The sequence below is a fragment of the Poromitra crassiceps genome (genome assembly GCF_964638095.1).
Source record: "Poromitra crassiceps genome assembly, chromosome: 17".
In the NCBI taxonomy this organism is placed as follows: Eukaryota; Metazoa; Chordata; class Actinopteri; order Beryciformes; family Melamphaidae; genus Poromitra; species Poromitra crassiceps.
In genome coordinates this window covers 3,128,895-3,149,674 of record NC_139635.1, presented here as the reverse complement: position 1 = coordinate 3,149,674, position 20,780 = coordinate 3,128,895, and the positions used below count along the sequence as shown (strand labels likewise).

General features: G+C 44.0%; 1 protein-coding gene across 1 annotated transcript in view; it reads right to left on the bottom strand.

Moving 5' to 3' along the window:
* The window catches only part of LOC310792006 (contactin-associated protein-like 2), a gene marked incomplete at its 5' end in the record, with an annotated part of 132,637 nt that overhangs the window by 30,936 nt on the left and 80,921 nt on the right, over positions 1-20,780 (bottom strand). Inside the window, 5 exons of the mRNA XM_083653688.1 lie at positions 2,056-2,292; positions 8,110-8,328; positions 10,181-10,351; positions 12,411-12,538; positions 13,183-13,339. Coding sequence (XP_083509814.1) covers positions 2,056-2,292; positions 8,110-8,328; positions 10,181-10,351; positions 12,411-12,538; positions 13,183-13,339 — 912 coding nt within the window. The remainder of the gene's footprint in view (positions 1-2,055; positions 2,293-8,109; positions 8,329-10,180; positions 10,352-12,410; positions 12,539-13,182; positions 13,340-20,780) is intronic.

The following is a 20,780-nucleotide window of genomic DNA, read 5'->3' as shown; positions in this document are numbered from 1 at the left end:
GCCCTGTTATATTTGTTATATTTGTACTATTTGCACTATGTTGTAAACGGAGTCCACAGCACAAGAATTTCACACGTGATACTTGTACCATGGAGTGACAATAAAAATCTTGAATCTTGAATCTTGAATCTTGAATCTTGGTAAAACATCGTTGACATACCTGTTGATAAAAATGTTGCTGCAACAACCTAATTTCCCCATGTGTTAGAGAATGGAATTTTAACCATTCTACATCCGCTAAATGTATATATAACAGCTGATATAGCCTAAACCAAATGAACTTGAAGCCAGGAGTCCAAGAATATGTCTTATAGGAATATATTTAATAACCCATACATTCTCTGGCAATATGTATTGTCAGAGGGCTGAATCTCAATGTACACATTCTGATATGTTATACAGAGTCAAATATTCAGCGACGATGTCACAATTTGACATACGCTTTATAGGCAAAGGAAGGCAGAGAGAAACAAAGAGAGGAGGGGGGGTTAAATGTGTGTGCGCTGCTCCAGTCTGACTGAGAGAGTTATCAGTTGTTATGGAACACGACGCACTGACCAAGGTCTCAGCAAAAGGAGAAGTCCTCTGCCATGGGTGAATCTATATGTGTGAGATGTCATGTCATGATGTGTGAGATGTCATGTCATGTTAACTTATAGCATAATTATGCGTATGCAAATATAGCTTATTGATTAGGAAATGCCAATGGAACTTATATTTTTCTCCAACACCATGTTTCAATAAAATCTAATCAAAAGGAATAAAATCTAAAGTAATCTAATCTAATTTAAACTAATCTAAAGTAAAGTAAACTAAAACTAACATAAAGCAAACTAAAACTAATCTGCACTTGGAGAGCACAGACCTCCGCCAAGGCCAATACTCCAGTCTGCTAGGATATGCACATTTTGTGAGTCGGATCAGAACCCTGACCCAGCCACACCCCCCTACCCACCCATCAAACCCAGACTCTCTCTGACCTTCCTATCCCTAGCTACGGCCGCTTTCCCTTAGCCCCGCCCTCTTTCCTGACGACACCCCCTCACACCACCCAGATACCTCCTACCCACCATTCAAACTTCGACTATCTATGACCTTCCTATCCCTAGCCCCGCCCTCATTCCTGACCATGCCTCCTCCCACCACCCAGCAACTCCCCCTACCCACCCCTTGAACCCCCACTCTGTACGACCTTCCTATCCCTAGCTATGGCCCCTTTCCCCTAGGTCCGATTGGATCCCTGCCAAAACCAACCAAGTTTCATGAAAATTGGTCCAGTAGCTTTTCCGTAATCCTGCTAACAAACAGACAGACAGACAGACAGACAGACAGACAGAGACAGACAGACAGAGACAGACAGACAGACAGACAGAGACAGACAGACATACAGAGACAGACAGAGACAGACAGACAGACACAGACAGAGAGACAGACAGACAGACACAGACAGACACAGACAGAGAGACAGACAGACAGACAGACACAGACAGTCAGACAGACACAGACAGACAGACAGACAGACAGACACAGACAGAAAGACAGACACAGACACAGACAGAGAGACAGACAGACAGAGAGACAGACAAACAGACAGACACAGACAGACAGACAGACAGACAGACAGACAGACAGACAGACAGACAGACAGACACAGACAGACAGACAGACAGACAGACAGACAGACAGAGAGACAGACAGACAGACAGACAGACAAAGACACAGACAGACAGACAGACAGACAGACAGACAGACAGACAGACAAAGACACAGACAGACAGACAGACAGACACAGACAGACAGACAGACAGACAGACAGACAGACAGACACAGACAGACAGACAGACAGACACACACAGACAGACAGACACAGACAGACAGACAGACAGACAGACAGACAGACAGACAGACAGACACAGACAGACAGACACAGACAGACAGACAGACAGACAGACAGACAGACAAAGACACAGACAGACAGACAGACAGACAGACAGACAGACAGACAGACAGAAAACAGGAGGTAGCTAAACTAAAGTCATATGTGGCGGTGCATACCGTCGGTGCAGAAGGGTCCGTCGTATGCAGTGAGGGAGCAGTCACAGGAGTATCCGTTATACTGCTCCACACACCTCCCTCCGTTCCTGCAGTGCACCCCGAAGCTGCCGCAGTGACCCTGACAGCCTGGCTTGACGCCCGGAGTCACCCCAGCCCTCTGCTCCAGATCTAGGGTCACCCCGTTCATCTTCAGGGCACGGATACAGCCCAGGATACCCCTCTGCCCCCCCGAGGCACCTGGAAAATAAAACAGCACGGAAGGGTGTCTATTAGGCTTGGGCTGATACTCCGTATTATCGAATATCATATGTCATGAATATCGTGATATTTGACATGATATTGAATATCACGGTAATATCACGGTATCATCTGCATACATTAGGCTGTTGTTCATGAGTACTGTATGTCCGAATTGTCTTTTTCATTCAAGTGGGTTCCCTTTTGCACAGTTAGCCTGCTATCTGGCAAGATTAAAGCACCCTGGCGAAATTCTGCATCCGTTAGATGCAAAAAGAAAGATTGCAGGAAAGCTGAGCGTAAATCGCGGAAAACTAATCTTCACATTCACTATGATATTTACAAAGAAAGCCTTCACTCCTACAACCTCGAATTGAAAAGGTCGAGACAATCGTTCTTTTCCGAGATAATTAACAAAAATGTGAACAATGCACGCACTCTATTTGCCACAGTTGATAGACTGACTAACCCGCCTCTCAGCGCTTTCAGACAGACACGGTTCTGGTTCTGGCTCCGGCTCCGTTCTGGAGTCTCAGAACCTTGGTGCTTTCTGGCGAACCAGCCCGTGTTCACACCAGTTAAAGCGGAACCAAAGTGGGAGGACATTATTCGGTAGTCCTTCCTTAGTTTATTCTTTATTTTTTTAAGTTTATCAATTATTTGGTCTGGCGTTCGAGTGAACCCAGCCTTGGCCCTCTCTTCTGCAAGTTTGGCATATGACTTGCTCTTTCTTGTACTGCTTTCTAGCTTTTCTTGAGATTCGGTAGATGCCCAAATCGCCACTAAACATTTGGTTTCCTCAGCAGACCACTGCAAATTATTTTTCTCCATGTTGTCACTGCCTTCTTCTCCTTCCTGCTCGTTTTCACAGCCTAGAATGAGACACGCCCACCGCAGATCCCTAGTTCGATAAATTTGTCCCAGTTCAGCGTTATCGACCACGACATCTTAGAGGAAACTGTGCAAGGCCTTAAATCATCTTCGTGCTGTCTCGATACCCTTCCAACAAGCTTTTTTAAAAGCGTTTATAACTGTCTGTCGTCGGACCTATTGCAAATAGTTAATAGCTCCCTTTTGACCGGCACTTTTCCTGAGTCCCTGAAAACTGCAGTTATTAAACCCCTACTAAAAAAGCGTAGCCTTGATGCATCGGTAATCAGTAACTACAGACCAATATCTAATCTCCCCTTTATAGCCAAAATAATTGAAAAGGTTGTTTACCTACAACTCAATAGATTCCTAACCTCAAATGATCTCCTAGATAAACTCCAATCAGGCTTTCGCCCCCATCACAGCACAGAAACCGCGCTTACTAAAGTCATAAATGACATCAGAATGAACATAGACTCAGGCAAAAATTCGATTCTAGTGCTACTGGATCTTAGCGCTGCATTTGACACTGTTGACCACTCAATTTTATTGGACAGACTGGAAAACTGGGTTGGGCTATCGGGTACGGTCCTCCAGTGGTTCAAGTCCTATCTTCAAGACAGGAAGTACTTCGTCTCCATTGGCAATTACACATCTGACCTAACTAGGATGACTTGTGGGGTGCCTCAAGGATCCATTATGGGGCCCGTTCTCTGCTCCCTCTAGGCCTAATTATGCAAAAAAACAAAGTAGCCTATCATAACTATGCAGACGACACTCAGTTGTATATAACTCTTTCCTCAGCTGACTATGCCCCCATAGAATCATTGTGTGTAAATAACTGGATGTGCCAGAATTTCCTACAGCTAAACAAAGACAAAACAGAGGTGATCGTCTTTTGCCCCAAAGAACAAAGGCTTAAAATCACTGTACGCCTTGAGTCTCTATCCCTGAAGCCTAAGGATCAAGTCAAAAATCTTGGAGTTATTATTGATTCTGATCTCAACTTTAACTCCCACATTAAGTCAATTAGAAAATCAGCTTTTTATCATCTTAACTCATTAAGTGCCATAGACGACCTAACTCGTCTTACATAATCCAGCGCTTAAGTGCCAAGGACGGACTAACTCGTCTTACATAAAGATTTTTTTTTTTTGACAGTGGGACATCAATCAACCCCTTTTACATCTTCGAGATAACTATTTGGAGCAAGAGCATGTGTGTAATCTATTTTACCGACCACTAAGTGGCGACAGAGACCGAGAGAAGTCACAGCCACGGGACCCAAAAGCCACAAAAGCAGCCGCCTCAGAAGCCCGGACACACACACACAGAACGGACAGAGATCCCTTCCCCCCAGAGCCGCGCAGCAACGCGCGAACACACACACACACACACACACACACACACACACACACACACACACACACACACGCGGAAGCAAGCCATTCAAGGAAATGGCGACGCGATTTTACAGTAATCCATTTCAGACTCGTCTTGCCCGACAGGCAAGCAGGCAGGCAGGCACGCAGACAGACAGGCAGGCAGCACAACGCGCTTCTGACACGCCCGCTGAAGCCAGGAGGAAGGAGGAGAAGACACACGGAGGGAGGAGTTTGAATGAGAGGGGTGTTTCCTGTTGTTATGGAGGAAATTACTGTTCAAAACTATTGTTTAGAATGTCTGACGGTCTTACTGATGCCAAAAATGAATGGTTAAAGTGACTGTTTCACAAAAAGCCATTTATCTCTGAATAAATTTCCAGACGCTGAAACCATGCTGTACTCAACGGCTAATATCTACATAACTACTAACTCTGCAAACTAACTCTTTTAGACAGAGAAAGCACACATTCTATTAGTTATTTTTAGATGATTGATGTTCATGAATTCTTAACAGAAAAGAATCCTCGGCTGTTCTAAAATGAGCCAGAATCGTCAAAAACACCCCTGGCACAACTTACCTACAGGAATGAAAACATGGCTGGCATTCAATGTGTTAAAAATATAGCAAGAATTAGGGGATACATGTCCAGACAAGATCTAGAAAAACTAATTCACGCCTTCATTTATAGTAGGTTAGACTATTGCAATAGCCTTTTTTCTGGTCTCTCCAAAAAAGAACTTAGGCAACTTCAACTCATTCAGAATGCTGCTGCTAGAGTTCTAACGAAGACTAAGAAAGCTGATCATATCACTCCAGTTCTTAAGTCCTTACACTGGTTGCCAGTGTGTCATAGAATAGATTTTAAAATACTGTTATTTGTACTATAAATCACTTTATGGCCTAGGCCCAAAATACATAGCTGAATTGCTCCCACGCTACAAACCGTCTAGAACTCTTAGGTCAACAGGGTCCAGCTTATTAAAGGATGGGTTTACCGATGGGGAATATGAATATATATTAATTCTTAAAAAATCTTAAATTTCGAATCCGTTGAAATTTTTGAAATTGCTTGTTCACAGCCAGAGAAAAAAAAAAATGAAAAAAAAAAAAAAAAAAAAAAAAAATGGGCCAGGTGACGCGTTTCGACGCGAAACGCGTCACCTGGCCCAATTTTTTTTTCATGACGTGTTTGAGGTGTTTTTGTTTTTATTAGTGCAGCGCGTAGTTCAAACACTTCCCCAGCCTGTGACATAGTATCAGGTCCCTGCCTCAAAGGCAAGCCGACAACACGCGATCAAACACATACCGCAGCTGTTGTTTTGAAATTAGCAGGAGGAAAAACAGAGAAACGCGCTTCCTTGTAGAGAGGAGAAACGCCATTGAAACGCCCCTCGGCGCGCTGCACTGCTCGCCTTGCTGCATGGCGAACCTGGATTGTTCGCAGTAGTCAAACCCGTGACGAACATGATCGATCCGGTTCCAGCGCCTGGTCCCAAAGCCAAGCCCGACCCGTTCCTGTGTCGCAGCATTCGTCCCAGCCCGAATGAGAGGAGGAAAACGATGCGAGGCAGAGGAGGCTAGACGCTGATCTCAGACCAGATGGGTGTTCCCCTCCTATGCTAATTTGCGGGGCGATCAATAGTGTTCCCTTGGAAGGAGGTGCGATGGACAGAACTCTCTCTCTCTCTCTCTGTGTGTGTGTGTGTGTGTGTGTGTGTTTGTGTGTGTGTGTGTGTGTGTGTGTGTGTGTGTGTGTGTGTGTGTGTGTGTGTGTGTGTGTGTGTGTCTGTCTGTCTGTCTGTCTGTCTGTCTGTCTGTGTGTCTGTCTGCACACTCACTCACACTGAGTAAACTGTATTGTTGAATGTAAAGCACTTCATGTATATATGTATGTATATATGTAATATGTATATATTTTTTTTTTGTCATTTGTGTCATAACGAATAATATTTACATGTCTGATGTCAATACAGTTCAAAATAAAAGAATTGAGAGCGAGTTCTGCCTGAGATTGTGTGCTGTACAAAAATGCCATTTTCTGCAATTTCTTTTCTCAGAGAGACCTTTTTGGTGAAAACAGGGTGTATATAAATGGCTATAAGTAGAGTACAGAACATGCTAAAAGCTCACTTTTTCCCTGGTGAACCCAGAGACATACATCTTCATTTTGAGGTATTGCAAATCACTCTGGTGCTAATAGATAATTTACTGTGGGTCTTGAAAGATGACCAACAATTATGAAAATCTTTGGCCTGTGCTAAAGATTGGCAGTCCTAAACTGGCCATGAATGAGTTAATGCACTTTTTATACTTTTTTTTTTTTTTTTTTTTAAGTTTTGTTGTGATGCTTTTAACACATTCACTGCCAGCCGTTTTTTTTTTTACTGTAGGTAGGTTCTGCCAGAGGGTTTTTTTGAGGATTCTGGCTCATCTTTCAAGACCCGAGGATTCTTTTCTGCTAAGATTTTGTGAACACACAATATCTCAAAAGAACTAATAGAATGTGTGCTTTCTCTGTCTAAAAGAGTTAGTTTGTAGAGTTAGTAGTTATGTAAGCATTAGCAGTTGAATACAGCATGGTTTCAGCGTCAGAAAAATGATTCTGAGATAAACGGCTTTTTGTGAAATTCGATAGAACAGTCACTTTAACCATTCATTTTTGGCATCAATAAGACGTCAGACATCTAAACAATAGTTTTGAACAGTAATTTCCTCCATAACAGCAGGAAACCCCCCTCTGCTTCCAACTCCTCCCTCCGTGTGTGTCTTCTTGGCTGCAGCGGCCGTGTCACAAGCTCGTTTCTGTTGCTCCGGTAACCTCGCGTCACCAGGCTCACTGCTGCTGCTGCTGTGCCTGTCTGCGCGGCCGCTCTTTGAGGAAGTCTGGATGGACTCGCTCGTTTCTTGGAGTTTTGGTTGGGGGCTTTGATGAAGCTTTTGCGATTCTGGTCATATTTATGCTGCGTGTTTCAAAGTGTGTTCCACCCGTAATCTATTATGCAAATTTGCAATCCCGCACCGCCAGCAATCAGCGCGAAAACGAAAGCGTTTTCGCCAATCCATTTTGATGAGAATGGCTTCCTCACACTGCTTTTTGCTTGCCTTCCTCAAGTCAGGAAAGCACTGTCGCCACTTAGTGGGTCGGTGGAATGGGTTGTAAACGTTCGGTGGCTCCAATAATTATATAAGAGATGTAAAAGGGTTAGATGCACATCCCAGGGTCAAAAAAAAAAAAAAAAAAAATTTGACGGAGTAATACGTCACTGGCAGTCAACCGTTGGATTTTTTTTGACGGAGTAATACGTCCTTGGCAGTGAACGTGTTAAATGTCCATTTTATTGTCTTCTTTTATTTTATTTTCCTGTCAACCATTTTATGTGAAGCACTTTGAATTGCCTCTGTGTATGAAATGTGCTATACAAATAAACTTGACTTGACTTGACTTAGCCTGTTTTTCTGGAAATAGCATATTATATACAAATTATGCAAATTGTACCAATAGCTTCCTCCAATGCTTGAATAGTAAGAAAGTGTGTGTGTGTGTGTGTGTGTGTGTCTCACCAACATATAGCTGGCTGTAGAGTTCCAATCGTGTGTGTCCCTGTGGGGGGGCGGGGCGGACCTCTCGGTACTGTCCGTCAAGCTGAAGGCCCGCCTCCTTGACGTTCCTCTCCGCCTCCACGCGATGCCATTGATTGTCATTGAGCGGCGTTGGTGAGCGTACGGTGAGCTCCACCCCCCCATTCCCCACGTCAAAGGAGAAGGAGATCACAGAGGCACCTTGAAGGGAAATGGAGGGGGGGGGGGGGGGGGGGGGGTGTCACAAAGGCTACTCAACAAACTGTACATAGACTTTCCAGATGCTATTCATAAAGACTAAAATCATAATTAAAGAAAAAACAGTACTAAATTGGCACTTAAAGCCCCTGGAAATCCAAATCCACAATAACTATGTAATGTAGGGTCTTATGTGCACAATAGTAAGCATCTAAATGTATTATTAGACATTAGTTTCAATCCAAATCCTAAATATTGCTTTAAAGCAACTACAAGCAAGATTTTCGCTTGTTATGAAACAGTCTAAATTAGTGATGCCTCACATCTTACCTGTAACAGCAGATGAGAGTGCTATCTTGTTGATTTGAGTCTCTCATGGTCTCCGTCATAGATAGATGCGGAAGTATAATGAAATGGCAGCCAGTTCGGCCATAACCACAAAATTACAAGATTACTTTCAAACAAACTGTTAGAATATAACGAGAGATGTTCGCGAGAGTAGAAAGCCCCTTGAAGTAGCGAGGAAAGCCGTCCTTCTTGTTTTGGGTCTGTTGCTAGGCAGAGCGAAACGGTTTACGGCAGCTGTAAACCGTTGCTAGGCAGAGCGAAACGGTTTACGGCCGTAGCAACAGACCCAAAACAGCTTTCCTCGCCACTTCAAGGGGCTTTTTGCTCTCGCGAACATCTCTCGTTATATTCTGTTTGGAAGTTATTTTGTAATTTTGTGGTTATGGCCGAAGTGGCTGCCGTAAACCATTTCGTTTCACTCCCTGATATGCCCGGCCCGCACACCGACTATAATCTCAAGACAGCACTCGCCGATTCACTCGGTTTTGATCTCATCTACTATTATAGGTAAGATGTGAGGCATCAATATTAAATTTAGACTGTTTAATAACAATCGAAAATCTTGCTCGTAGTTGCTTTAAAGCCCCAATCAGTAAGATTTTTGACATTTTTTACTGTAATATAACAGCTATTTAGTCACAGGACATGGTAGATTGACTTTTAATAGGGAGACCCTCGTCTTTATTTATCCAACACCGCCCTCCATTGGCCAGCACTGCGACTAAGCAGTTTGCTGTCAGCGTCCCGTGTCAATAACATAGAAAAAAGAAAAGCATGCGCGCATGCGCTGTACAGCGTAAGCGCTGTGTTCATGAAAACGAGGAAGTAACTCGATTCGGATTTGCTACGAAAATGATGTTTCACGGAACTATGGATTATTATTTCATCACGTGGTGAGTACCCGATGTCACAACAGCTTCTGGCGCTGTGTTTTGTTGACTTTGAACGGCGATCGTTATCGATACTAATGCACGCAGAGGGCGCAGTTGGAAATCTTACTGAATGGGGCTTTAAGTGTTTTTACTGTTTTCTGATGTGGGTTTGAAGTGGGCCTGGCTATCCTCCAGACTTATTACACAATACGCTCTGTGAACCAATCGGGCTGTATCAAGTTGTGCAGCACTGTGGGGTGGCCACCGGGGGAACTTCAGCAGACACACCTCCACAGTTTCAGAGCAGAGAATACTGCTTAGTTCTGAAAACATATATTATATACTTCATATTTTAATCATTCAAATTTGGCTGTGTTTATTTTTGGTTTGCAGGGGCTTTAAGAGATACCCAAAAATAGCGCCATACTTCCAGCTTTGTGTATTGTTCAATATTTGTTCACAAGGTTTTGACTGAGGTGGAAGTAATGTGTGATGTGCAGTGCAGATCATATATTGAACCCACTGACATGCAAAATAAAAAATATTTAAAAATGTATATCTTCACATCTAGCCATTTAAAGATGTAATCATTCCCCTAAAAAATATTCAAAACGTTTGTATAAACATATACATACTTCTCAGTTCAATGCGTATGAAGTCGGTGGTTCCCAGGTTCTCGAGGAAGACTCCGTAGGTGGAGGAGGTCTTGAAGTAGAAGGAGATATCAGCACTGGTTTCTCCTCTGAAGGAGGGGAAATGGAGGTAGGAGGCTGGGCTGGAGAAGGAGGCTGCATTCCAGTAGTTCCCTACAGCAAACAACCATGGCATGGATCAAACTGCTAGTATGCTATTCACCTTATGTTCATACGCGGGGGTGGGCCAAATTCTCCCGGGTTGTGTTAACACTTCCGCTGGTCATGGCGCGAAATACAAAAGAAAATTGTTTTTGTAGCGCACAGTGCAGGGGGTAAAACAAAGAACGTAGCCTACTACTTTGAGCTCGCTACACAGCAAGCAAGCGGAGTATCCACTGTTAGCCAGGTCAGATAACGTTATCGTCAACAATGACGGGCACTTTCTTGTAAAACATACCTGGACTCCAACAAAGAAAGCTTCAGATGGTTTTCTCTCCTCCGAGCGCAGCGCGAGCCACTTGGGTCCCGCAGACGTTAACGTAATTCCCTTGAATGCGAGAATTAACGAGCCAGTTACATGGCTCGTTAACACTTCATTTCTATCTTCAGTCTGACATCACCTCCACTCTAACAGATGTCTGTGGGGGAGGGGGATTTGATTTTCCCTGACCAATCACTGGAAAACAATGTATGCATTGGTCTGGCCCATGGTGCTGATTGGCTAATCGTTAGTCCCCACTGACACTCATTGGACTGATCATTTTATGTCACGATGCCAGCCCAGAATCAGTCAACCGGGCAAGAATTATGGACAATTTATCCAATACATTTATTTTTATTTTTATTCAAGCTTGTTTTCTGTATTTCCCCCACGTTTTCTCCCCAATTGTACTTGGCCAATGCCCCCTGTCCCGGTCGTTGCTCCACCCGCTCTGCCGATCTTGGGAGAGTTGTAGACAAGCTTCCTCCGATACATGAGCGAGGAGTTTCACTGGCAGGACCGCCATTCCCCCCAGTTACCCTCCCCCCCGAACCGGCACCCCGACCAAGCACAGAAGGCCCTATTGCAGCAACCACCCCACCGGCTTCTCACCCACAGAGACATCCAATTGTGCCTGTATGGATGCCCACCCAAGCTGGAGGTAACACAGGGGCTCAAACCTGTGACCCTCGTGTTGGTAGCAGGGAATCTACCACTGCACTACCCGAACGCCCAAGTCCTCTTATTTCTCTGTGCGTGTGTTTGTGTGTGTGTGTGTGTGTGTGTGTGTGTGTGTGTGCAACAACCAGTGCCCAATTCAGCCTCCCTCTTTTTGATGCCTATGCGGAATTTGCATTCTTTCAAATGGCCAGTGGGGGGCGCAGTTTGTGTAGCACTCCCCAGGAACATGCATTCAACTGTATGGGAAACGAGCCAACTTCTCTCTCGGTCTATGTCTTAAATAAACACTTTCCAAATTAGTTTATGGTCTGAAAAAACAATTTCAAGTCTTTTTCATGCTCTAACGCGCTCCGTTTTCTAAATTATAGCACCATTTCGAGGAAAATTGACGACAAACATCGGATAATAAGAACAGTAATACTTCCGACCGGTAGAGGCAGCAATGTGCCGCAAGGCATCAGATAGCAAGTAATAGTTAAGCAAATTATCAGAAAATAGCGTTACTTTATGATATTTTAATGTTAGTAGACACACGTAATTATATAGATACCATACATCTAACGTTCATAACATGGCGGACCATTTAACGTTATCTATACCGTTAGATAAAGCCTTAAGCCTTCTCTGTATTCAGACCATTGGATTCAGCCCAGAAACCGGAGTACGTTATAAACGTTATAAATATAGTCACGTTATAAACAACTAAACAACGCTGGGGGTCCGTATGGAAACAGTGTTACTCAAAATGGTTAAAAGTTCAATCAATTTGGTCATTCAGTGGCGTTTTACTGCAATGTAAAGTAAGTAACGTTAGCCGCTAGCATTAGCCAAAGTAGCAGACTACCCATAATGCATTACGGCGATAAGAGAGACAGGTCAAATTCGGAAACTCCCCTGGCAGCCGCTAGGGGCAGCCGCCCCCTCTCCCCGTACTTCCGTGTAGAATTAATCGATTCAACCAATCAACGATGAGCAGGAAGCGGGAGATTCAGGCCTCATTTTCTGATATCAAATCCCAATCAGCTCGCTTGATCCAGATCTATTATACTATCAATGGCAACAACTCACGGTCCCCCTGGCATCTGAGCGGGCCCACAGTGAGTTTGGCTTCAGATCCGGCTCGAACCCTGTCTCCAACCACCACCTGACTGACGGGCAGGTGGTCCTTATACACCAACAGGCCTGCATCCTCCCTCCTACACACACACACACACACACACACACACACACACACACACACACACACACACACACACACACACACACACACACACACACACACACACACACACACACACACAGGGAGAGGGTCAGCTAACACAACAAAGAAGACAGAGGACTTTCAGCTGATGTTTCATGCCCTATGGCGGCCATGTTGGAGGTCCTCAGCACGCCCTGTGGCGGCCATGTTGGAGGTCCTCAGCACGCCCTATGGTGGCCATGTTGGAGGTCCTCAGCATGCCCTGTGGCGGCCATGTTGGAGGTCCTCAGCACGCCCTATGGCGGCCATGTTGGAGGTCCTCAGCAGGGGCAACAATAGAGTACTGCAGGAATGAGTCCTAAAACCTGTCTGAGACCCAGATGGTTCCCTCGTCTCAAAGTTAATGGGATTTGTGTATGGGAATTTGGGTTAAATGCCTGAAATAAGGTCTGAGATTAACAAAAGTTTATGAAACAGTAAACTTCATGTTCAGCAAGATAATCTTCACAAATGAGGACCACTTTTATGACTTTTTAAGCGTAAATGTGATTTTAAAAAATTACAATTTTTAGAAAACACTTGTGGATTACACAACAGCTAAAAGCGGGATGCTGCTATGTTGAGAAGAGGTGTACTCACCACTGTCTCTGGTCGGCATCACAGTTGCAGTAGTGTTTGGGGTTGGTACAGTTGCGTTCGATGCCACAGGAACACTTCTGGATGCCTGGGCCTGAGCCTCCCCAGTAAGAATGCTTCTCATTGGCTCTTCCTACCCACCAGGTGTACGGGGCGCCGTCTGGGAATCAAACCAACAACCATCACTTCTATCAGTTCAGTCAGCTGAAAATTAGTGCTTTCAGACCAGCAGCATTCTGGTTGGCTCTGGACTCTTGGAACCTTGGTGTTAGCTAGAGCAGAGGTTCTCAAATGTTTTTCAGCCAAGGACCCCTTACAAGGTAGACTAGAACGACCGCACGCGGATTTATGCCTCCGCCATTAGTTCATTCTTGAGTCCAAATCGCCATTTGAGCCAAATTGGAAGAAATTCCGTCAAGGCGCTCCTGAGATGTGTTAGAGCTTGGAAATTGGGTGTGTGAGGTCACAGTGACCTTGAACTTTGACCTTTGACCACCAAAATCTAATCAGTTTATGCTTGAGTCCAAGTCGATTTTGAGGCAAATTTGATGAAATTCCGTCAAGGCATTCCTGAGATATCGCGTTAACAAGCTTGAAAATGGCGTTCGAGAGGTCACAGTGACCTTGACCTTTGACCACCAAAATCTAGTCAGATCATCCTTGAGTCCAAGTCGATGTTTGAGACAAATTTGATGAAATTCCGTCAAGGCATTCCTGAGATATCGCGTTAACAAGCTTGAAAATAGCGTTCGAGAGGTCACAGTGAAAATAAATAGAGTCCGCACACTGAAATTTGTCAGCTCCCAGGTCAGTTTATTTTAACGTTTCGACCCAACGGTCTTCATCAGAAATGGAGGAGGAAGTAGGGGGAGCACTCTTATACATACCGGGACTCAACAACGATTGGTGGAGAGACAACTAGACAGGTGAAAACATTTGTGTCAATCAATGTTCATAGAGAATAATACATAGATGCCGGTATACATTTGCATGTAAGTAAAAGTACAGAGTGTATACACCTTCACTACTAACAAATGACATTATATAAATGCAAACCCAAAGAAAATAAAACATTATATAAATCTATTCAGTGTAAGCAGTGTAGGTAGTGTGTTGGGTCACATAGAAAACCAACAACATCTTTAATAGTTGTAAAATGAGACCAGTATTCTAGATGCTGGCCTCAAGGAGGTTTCTCATTAGCCATGAGGTGTGCAAAACACTAATAGTCATGACAACACAGTATAACCACCAACAAGCACTAGGTAGAATTACATAGAGAAAAAAGAGGCCCACAGTCTCTAGACCATGGTCAGGATTACCGACACTGAGATCAGAGACACCAAAAGAGAATCGACAGTGTGTAGAGGAGAACAAAAGGTAGCAAAAATTATCTTAATAAAGTTAAAATTAATTTAAGAAAAGGGGTCAATAAGAGGGAGAAAGGTCCCAGATTAACTGTACCAACTGAGTATGTTGATAAGACCGTACTTTAAGACTATAAAGGTGATATACTTACATACACAGAAATATACATATAAGGAAGCAAAAAACGGACAGCTATAGGAATGCCCTAATGTCAAATGACTCATTCAACCTGGGAGCTGACAAATTTCAGTGTGCGGACTCTATTCATTTTCTAAGTTTATTTGCCTTTTGTCCTGCACCTGACCTCCTTCAAGCACGCCCTACTTCTTTCTTCGAGAGGTCACAGTGACCTTGACCTTTGACCACCAAAATCTAATCAGATCATCCTTGAGTCTAAGTCGATGTTTGAGGCAAATTTTATGAAATTGAGTCAAAACGTTCCTCAGATATCGCGTTAACGAACGATGGACGGACGGACGGAGATATGTACGGACGGACAACCCAGATCCTATCGCCGGCGGAGGCATAAAAATATACCGGGGACCCCCTCATTCTGATTTGTGATTTTGGGCTAAGCTTACTTGTTTCCACGATAACATGCTTGACTTTTAAATTGATAGGTTTGTTAGATTAGAATGTAATCCATGAACCATTTTAGATCTAAAGCATAACATATTTTTGTTGAACTATGAAGCTTTTGCAGCAACAACAAAAAGTTTTTGTTTTTATTTTGCTGACAACTTTTCGCGGACCCCCTGGCAAAGTGCCACGGACCCCTGGGGGTCCCCGGACCCCCATTTGAGTACTACTGAGCTAGATAATAGGGATGGGAATTTCATGCATTTTCCTTAACCGTTAGTTGCGCACCTTAACAATCAGTTAATCGGTTAATTGTTAACGTTGTTTCTCTCCCCCAACCTCCCCCCCAAAATTCCTCAATTCAACTTTTATTTTAACATCACAGCAGCAGCAGGTAACAGGTAAACATGTCAAATTGTGCACTTATTGACATTTGGAGGGAGCAGGCAAACTCTTCTTCTTTTTAAACAAAGTGCAAGTATGAGCCTCCCTGCATTCCACAAACTAACGTTGCACGTCCGCATCTGTAATAAGATCGATGTGCGAGCATAGCCGTGGCAAGTACTTTTAATTGGTGGAAACTGTTGACGCCATCTCGGGGGGGGGGGGGGGTTACCGTTGGTACTGGCTCGCGGAACCAGATTTACGATTACATAAGGACAGACGCTGTCGTTTACTCTCGAATAAAAAAAATAGGCTCCACACACACGAGTAGCGACTAGCGAGGCTTACGGCTCGTGCACACCATGAAACGCTCGGTGGCATGCCTCCTGTGAAAGCCTCTTTGACGCTGCATCTTGATAGGCTGTCTTGCTCTATTTCCACATCTGATTGGTCCATTTCAACCTCGCGCCCCCTGCCGCTGGAACCGCCCAGCGTTTCGCTGTCGCAGACTAGAGGCAGCTTGTCTCCGAGCGGCTTCACACTCGCGGGGCGGGACTAGGGCGGGACCTTTCGTTAAAGCTATGACAGCTCTTCCTACACATTTCATCCCCCCACCCTCCTGTGTACCTCGACCTGAAAACGTTTCTACAGGCTACAGCTCCAAGCTGGAAGCTGGTTTCCACGCCCACAAAATGCTGCGACGAGGCGGAAAAGCGATTTTGCCATTGTAGATGTGCACGAGCCGTAAGCTTTCAAGAGGAAAAAGCAGCACGGAGATTCTGGAATAAAACAGGAGGAGACAGCTGTCAAGTGCAATAGTGATATAAGCAAGCACTTCCATATGACAGACACGTCTTATCCTTCTTTGTTGGTTCCTTGCACTGCTAGAACCGCCCAACTCTTCCTTTGATTGGGTTAGGTTTAGGTATGAGGAGTGATGATTGGTTAGTTTAGGTTAGTAAGCCAATCAAAGGCAGAATAGGGCGGGTCATGCTGTCGGGAGTTTTCTGAAACGGGAGGGGAGGGGATTGACTGGATGGACTGGAGGTATAACGCAGTAGGCTCTTTCACACCGGCCTTGAAAGCCGAAAAATGCACGGAAAATAGGATTCGCGCCTCCGATGTGAAAGTCCGCTTTGGTGGATAATTGTTTTACGCCTTTTGTCCCGCCATGGTAGGTAGTAACAGCGCCGGGTTACCTGGCAACCCGCCTCCATTTGAAAGCGTCGTAGCAGTGAGCCGGAAAAGGTGCGAATGGTCAGCTCATTCATAAAAAAATTACAGGGGAAATCACCTCATGTATCAAGAAAGTGCACGAGTGAAAGTAAAAAAAGTAGCCTATACAATCATGACTGCAGGGACGCCAGGAGGAATGCTCCGTGCGGTTAGGCTTTATGCTCAAACGATGTTGACATTAGTAGGTAAAATTAACGGATATAATAATAAGCTTCAGAGGGCTATAGCTGTCTGTGGCGAGTTGGTCTGAGGATATTCCCTCTCGAAATCAGCTCTGTGCATTCCCTTACAAAAACTACTAACGTTAAGTAGTCATGTACATTTATAGCCTATACTATTCCCCCGACGAACGTTATGCAGACTGCAGCTGTTTGATATGCGGGCGGTCGTGTATCGTTCCAATTTTAGTATAGCCTACTCAATTGGAACGGTTGTCAACTACGAGGCAGGTCCCTGATTGGCCCGTGGACTTTGTAATTTGTGGAAATTGCTGTGGGGTGGGCTGGAGGACAGACTGATCCACAGAACCAAACACAATGTGAGGTCACATGATCAGGATGGTTTACCTGGCTACTGAGTTTAGTCCTCACCTAACATGTGGCATGTCTCTGATACATTACATTACAATGCATGTCTCTATAGCAAACCTAAGAGTCTGTTGTGGTGGAATTCCACTATAAAATAATCTGGATTCAAATCAATGGAGAAAGATGACCTTAGAGCAAAAGTTATTAGGGAACTGAAAATTAATCTTTCACCTGTCTGGATGAAAAGGCATCATTCTCAATTGCATAGAACTACTGTATGTGACCATTTTAAAGGGAGCCTTTGCCGATTTTCAACCCGCTTTACACAGAATCATTACAATGTCAGTAATGATGCAGATGGGCAGATGTTTTCCTACATCGAGAGCTCAGCAGTTCATTCCAGCTCTTCCGTGTGAGAAAAGATGTGATTGAGGGCAGCTTAGAGGGCAGCTGTTATTGTTTATTTTTATTGTCTCTGTATGCGCAGCGCACATCCACAGGGAATCGCATTGAGAGCCTTAACAAGCGTTAATCACCCATACCAGCTGGCGGGGGCGGAGTTTCTGCAGGCAGTGTGGATTACTCGATGCAGAAAACAGATACAGAAGGTAAGCACTGTCCATCTGCTTTATATTACGGAGATTATAATGATACAAAGCGGGTTGAAAATCAGCAAAGCCTTCCTTTAAATAGGATTGTGATGACAATACACTTGTAATGCGTAGGATGTCTGTGTCTGTGTGTGTGTGTGTGTGTGTGTGTGTGTGTGTGTGTGTGTGTGTGTGTGTGTGTGTGTGTATCAGAGGAGGTTTTTCCAGTGAGGCATAGGAGGATGGTCCTCCTCTATTAGATTGGGGATTTTATATAAAAAAAAATATTATAATTTTTTATTTTATTTTTTATATTTTTCATTTTTCATTTTTTTTTAATAATAAAATATCAATCAAATGTGTTTTTTCTTATGTGCAGACGCTCATTTTTTCATTCATTATATTCTTATATGCTTAAAATGCTTCAACAACAGTGACCTGAACTGATGGAAAGGAGAGCTCCATGCAGAGAGTCACTCTGGCCCTGGTCCCAGCGTGGGGTAGGCAGATAAAAAAACATTCGCCCTGTGGGCGTTTATTTATTTGGTAATTTATCTAATGAAAAATATGATTGGTTGAAAAACACTTGTAATTCACAGAGAACACGTGAGAGTGATGTGTTTTCCAACCAATCAGATTGAGCTGGAAGGGATCACACCCTTAGCCCGGTGAAACCAGGTGAAATCTAATTGGTTGTAGGTTGGATAGATTGCTGACATTGATTGACATTGTATTGTCCACTGCCTGGTCTCTCACGCTGAATCAAAGTAGGAAGTGAAATCCACTGCCTGTGATGACCTGACAGTAAGGATTTACGACTTTTACTGAGACAGTAGCAGCATATTATATTTACCCCTTATTTTTATTTACTTTTTATCAATCAGTAAGTGTTCACAAGCCAGACAGTCGTTGCATTGGATTACACCCAAAACGAGTTTCGAGTTGCGGGAGCCTTGCGGTGCGCGATACTGGGTCAATGTCAGAAAACTGGAATATTTGCAACGTCTCGACTGCAGTGGTTCCACTACAGACAGCATGGATATTCAAGTAAGTCAATTGATTTCAAGTTATCCGAGCCTTCTATTAAATTCGGCGTGGAAATGGTTCACCGAGCAGCGCTATTTTTGTCGTATTGAAGTTTCATCCTGTAATTTTTTATAATAAAACCCGCAACCTTAAATTCACACATTTTTTAACTGAATTTGGCCTGTAAATCGATGGCTGACAGCGAGCTCAATTTTAAAGCTTGAGTGGTGATCTTTATATCATATCGCCGCTGTCGTTCCAGGACCTCGAATTTCCAAAACAGAAACTTTTCAGGAAGTAAAAAAAACCTGTTTGTTCTTAACTCATTCATGGCCAGTTTAGGACTGCCAATATTTAGCACAGGCCAAAGATTTTCATAATTGTTGGTCATCTTTCAAGACCCACAGTAAATTATCTATTAGCACCAGAGTGATTTGCAATACCTCAAAATGAAGATGTACGTCTCTGGGTTCACCAGGGAAAAAAAAGTGAGCTTTTAGCATGTTCTGTACTCTACTTATATCCATTTATATACACCCTGTTTTCACCCAAAAGGTCTCTCTGAGATGACAAACAGGAGAAAATGCAATTTCTGTAAAATACACATTCTCAAGCAGAACTCGCTCTCAATTATTTTATTTTGAACTGTATTGACATCAGACATGTAAATACTATTCGTTATGACACAAATGAAAAAAATAATATATATATATATATATATATATACACATGAAGTGCTTTTTTTTTACATTCAACAATACAGCAGTGTGAGTGAGTGTGCAGACAGACAGACACACAGACAGACAGACAGACAGACAGACAGACACACCGACAGACAGACACACACACACACACACACACACACACACACACACACACACACACACACGATCCCCCTTCGTTGCGTGATTTCTAACCCCACATAGGATAAGCAATAACCACGCCCTGTGGCGCCGGGATTGGCCAGGAGCAACACTGGAGGGCACGCAGCCCAGCGATTTCATGAACCAACTGAATAGCTCTTGAGAACAGACAGCGGGCTGCTGTGACTGCCGCTTCTGCCTCCGTCCTCGTCCATGTCTCCCTGTCCTAGTATCCTCCCTGCTATTTGATCGTTCCAGTTTTCCCCTCGGCTATTCAACACGTCCTCACCGCCCCTCTGATCGATCATTTCCTCATTTCTCCGATGATCAAACGCATCTCTGGATTACAGTACTTTCTCCCGTTTTCTCCGGCTGGCACACAGGAAAGCGACCAGCTCCTGCAGCGCGCGAGGGGCGTTTCAATGGCGTTTCTCCTGTCTGCACATAGTGCACAAGGAAGCGTTTATCCGTTTTCTGCTTTTCCTCTTGCTCAATTTCAAAACAACAGCTGCGGTATGTGTTTGTTCACGTGTTGTCTTAGATGCTAGGGACCTGATACTATGTCACAGGCTGAGGAAGTGTTTGAACTACGCCCTGCAGTAATAAAAACAAAAACACGTCAAACACGTCTTTGGCGTGGATGGCTATTTCTGATAACACGTCAAAGACGTCTTTGGCGGTGAATGAGTTCAACTACTGAACCAAATGTCGTCAAAGTTGGCACATGTCTTAATTATAGTTAGTTTCCTGCTGAATGTGTCATTACTTTATTAATATCTTACCTGGATAAGCTCAAATGATGTTGTTTATATTATCAGTCCGACTTGGAAGCGCTTTCTCATGGCCAGTCAAGCGGGAGGCAGCCGCATCCTCATGCACGAGCCCCCAAGCTCCAGGCCGCGGGGGCGCGCGCAGGAGCAACAGCATTGCCCCTCGCCTCTCATGGCCGAATGGGGGCTTTGGCATGGGCTGAGAAATAGTCTGACATAACGTAACGTTAACGTTACTTTATTCTCATCAGGAAGCAC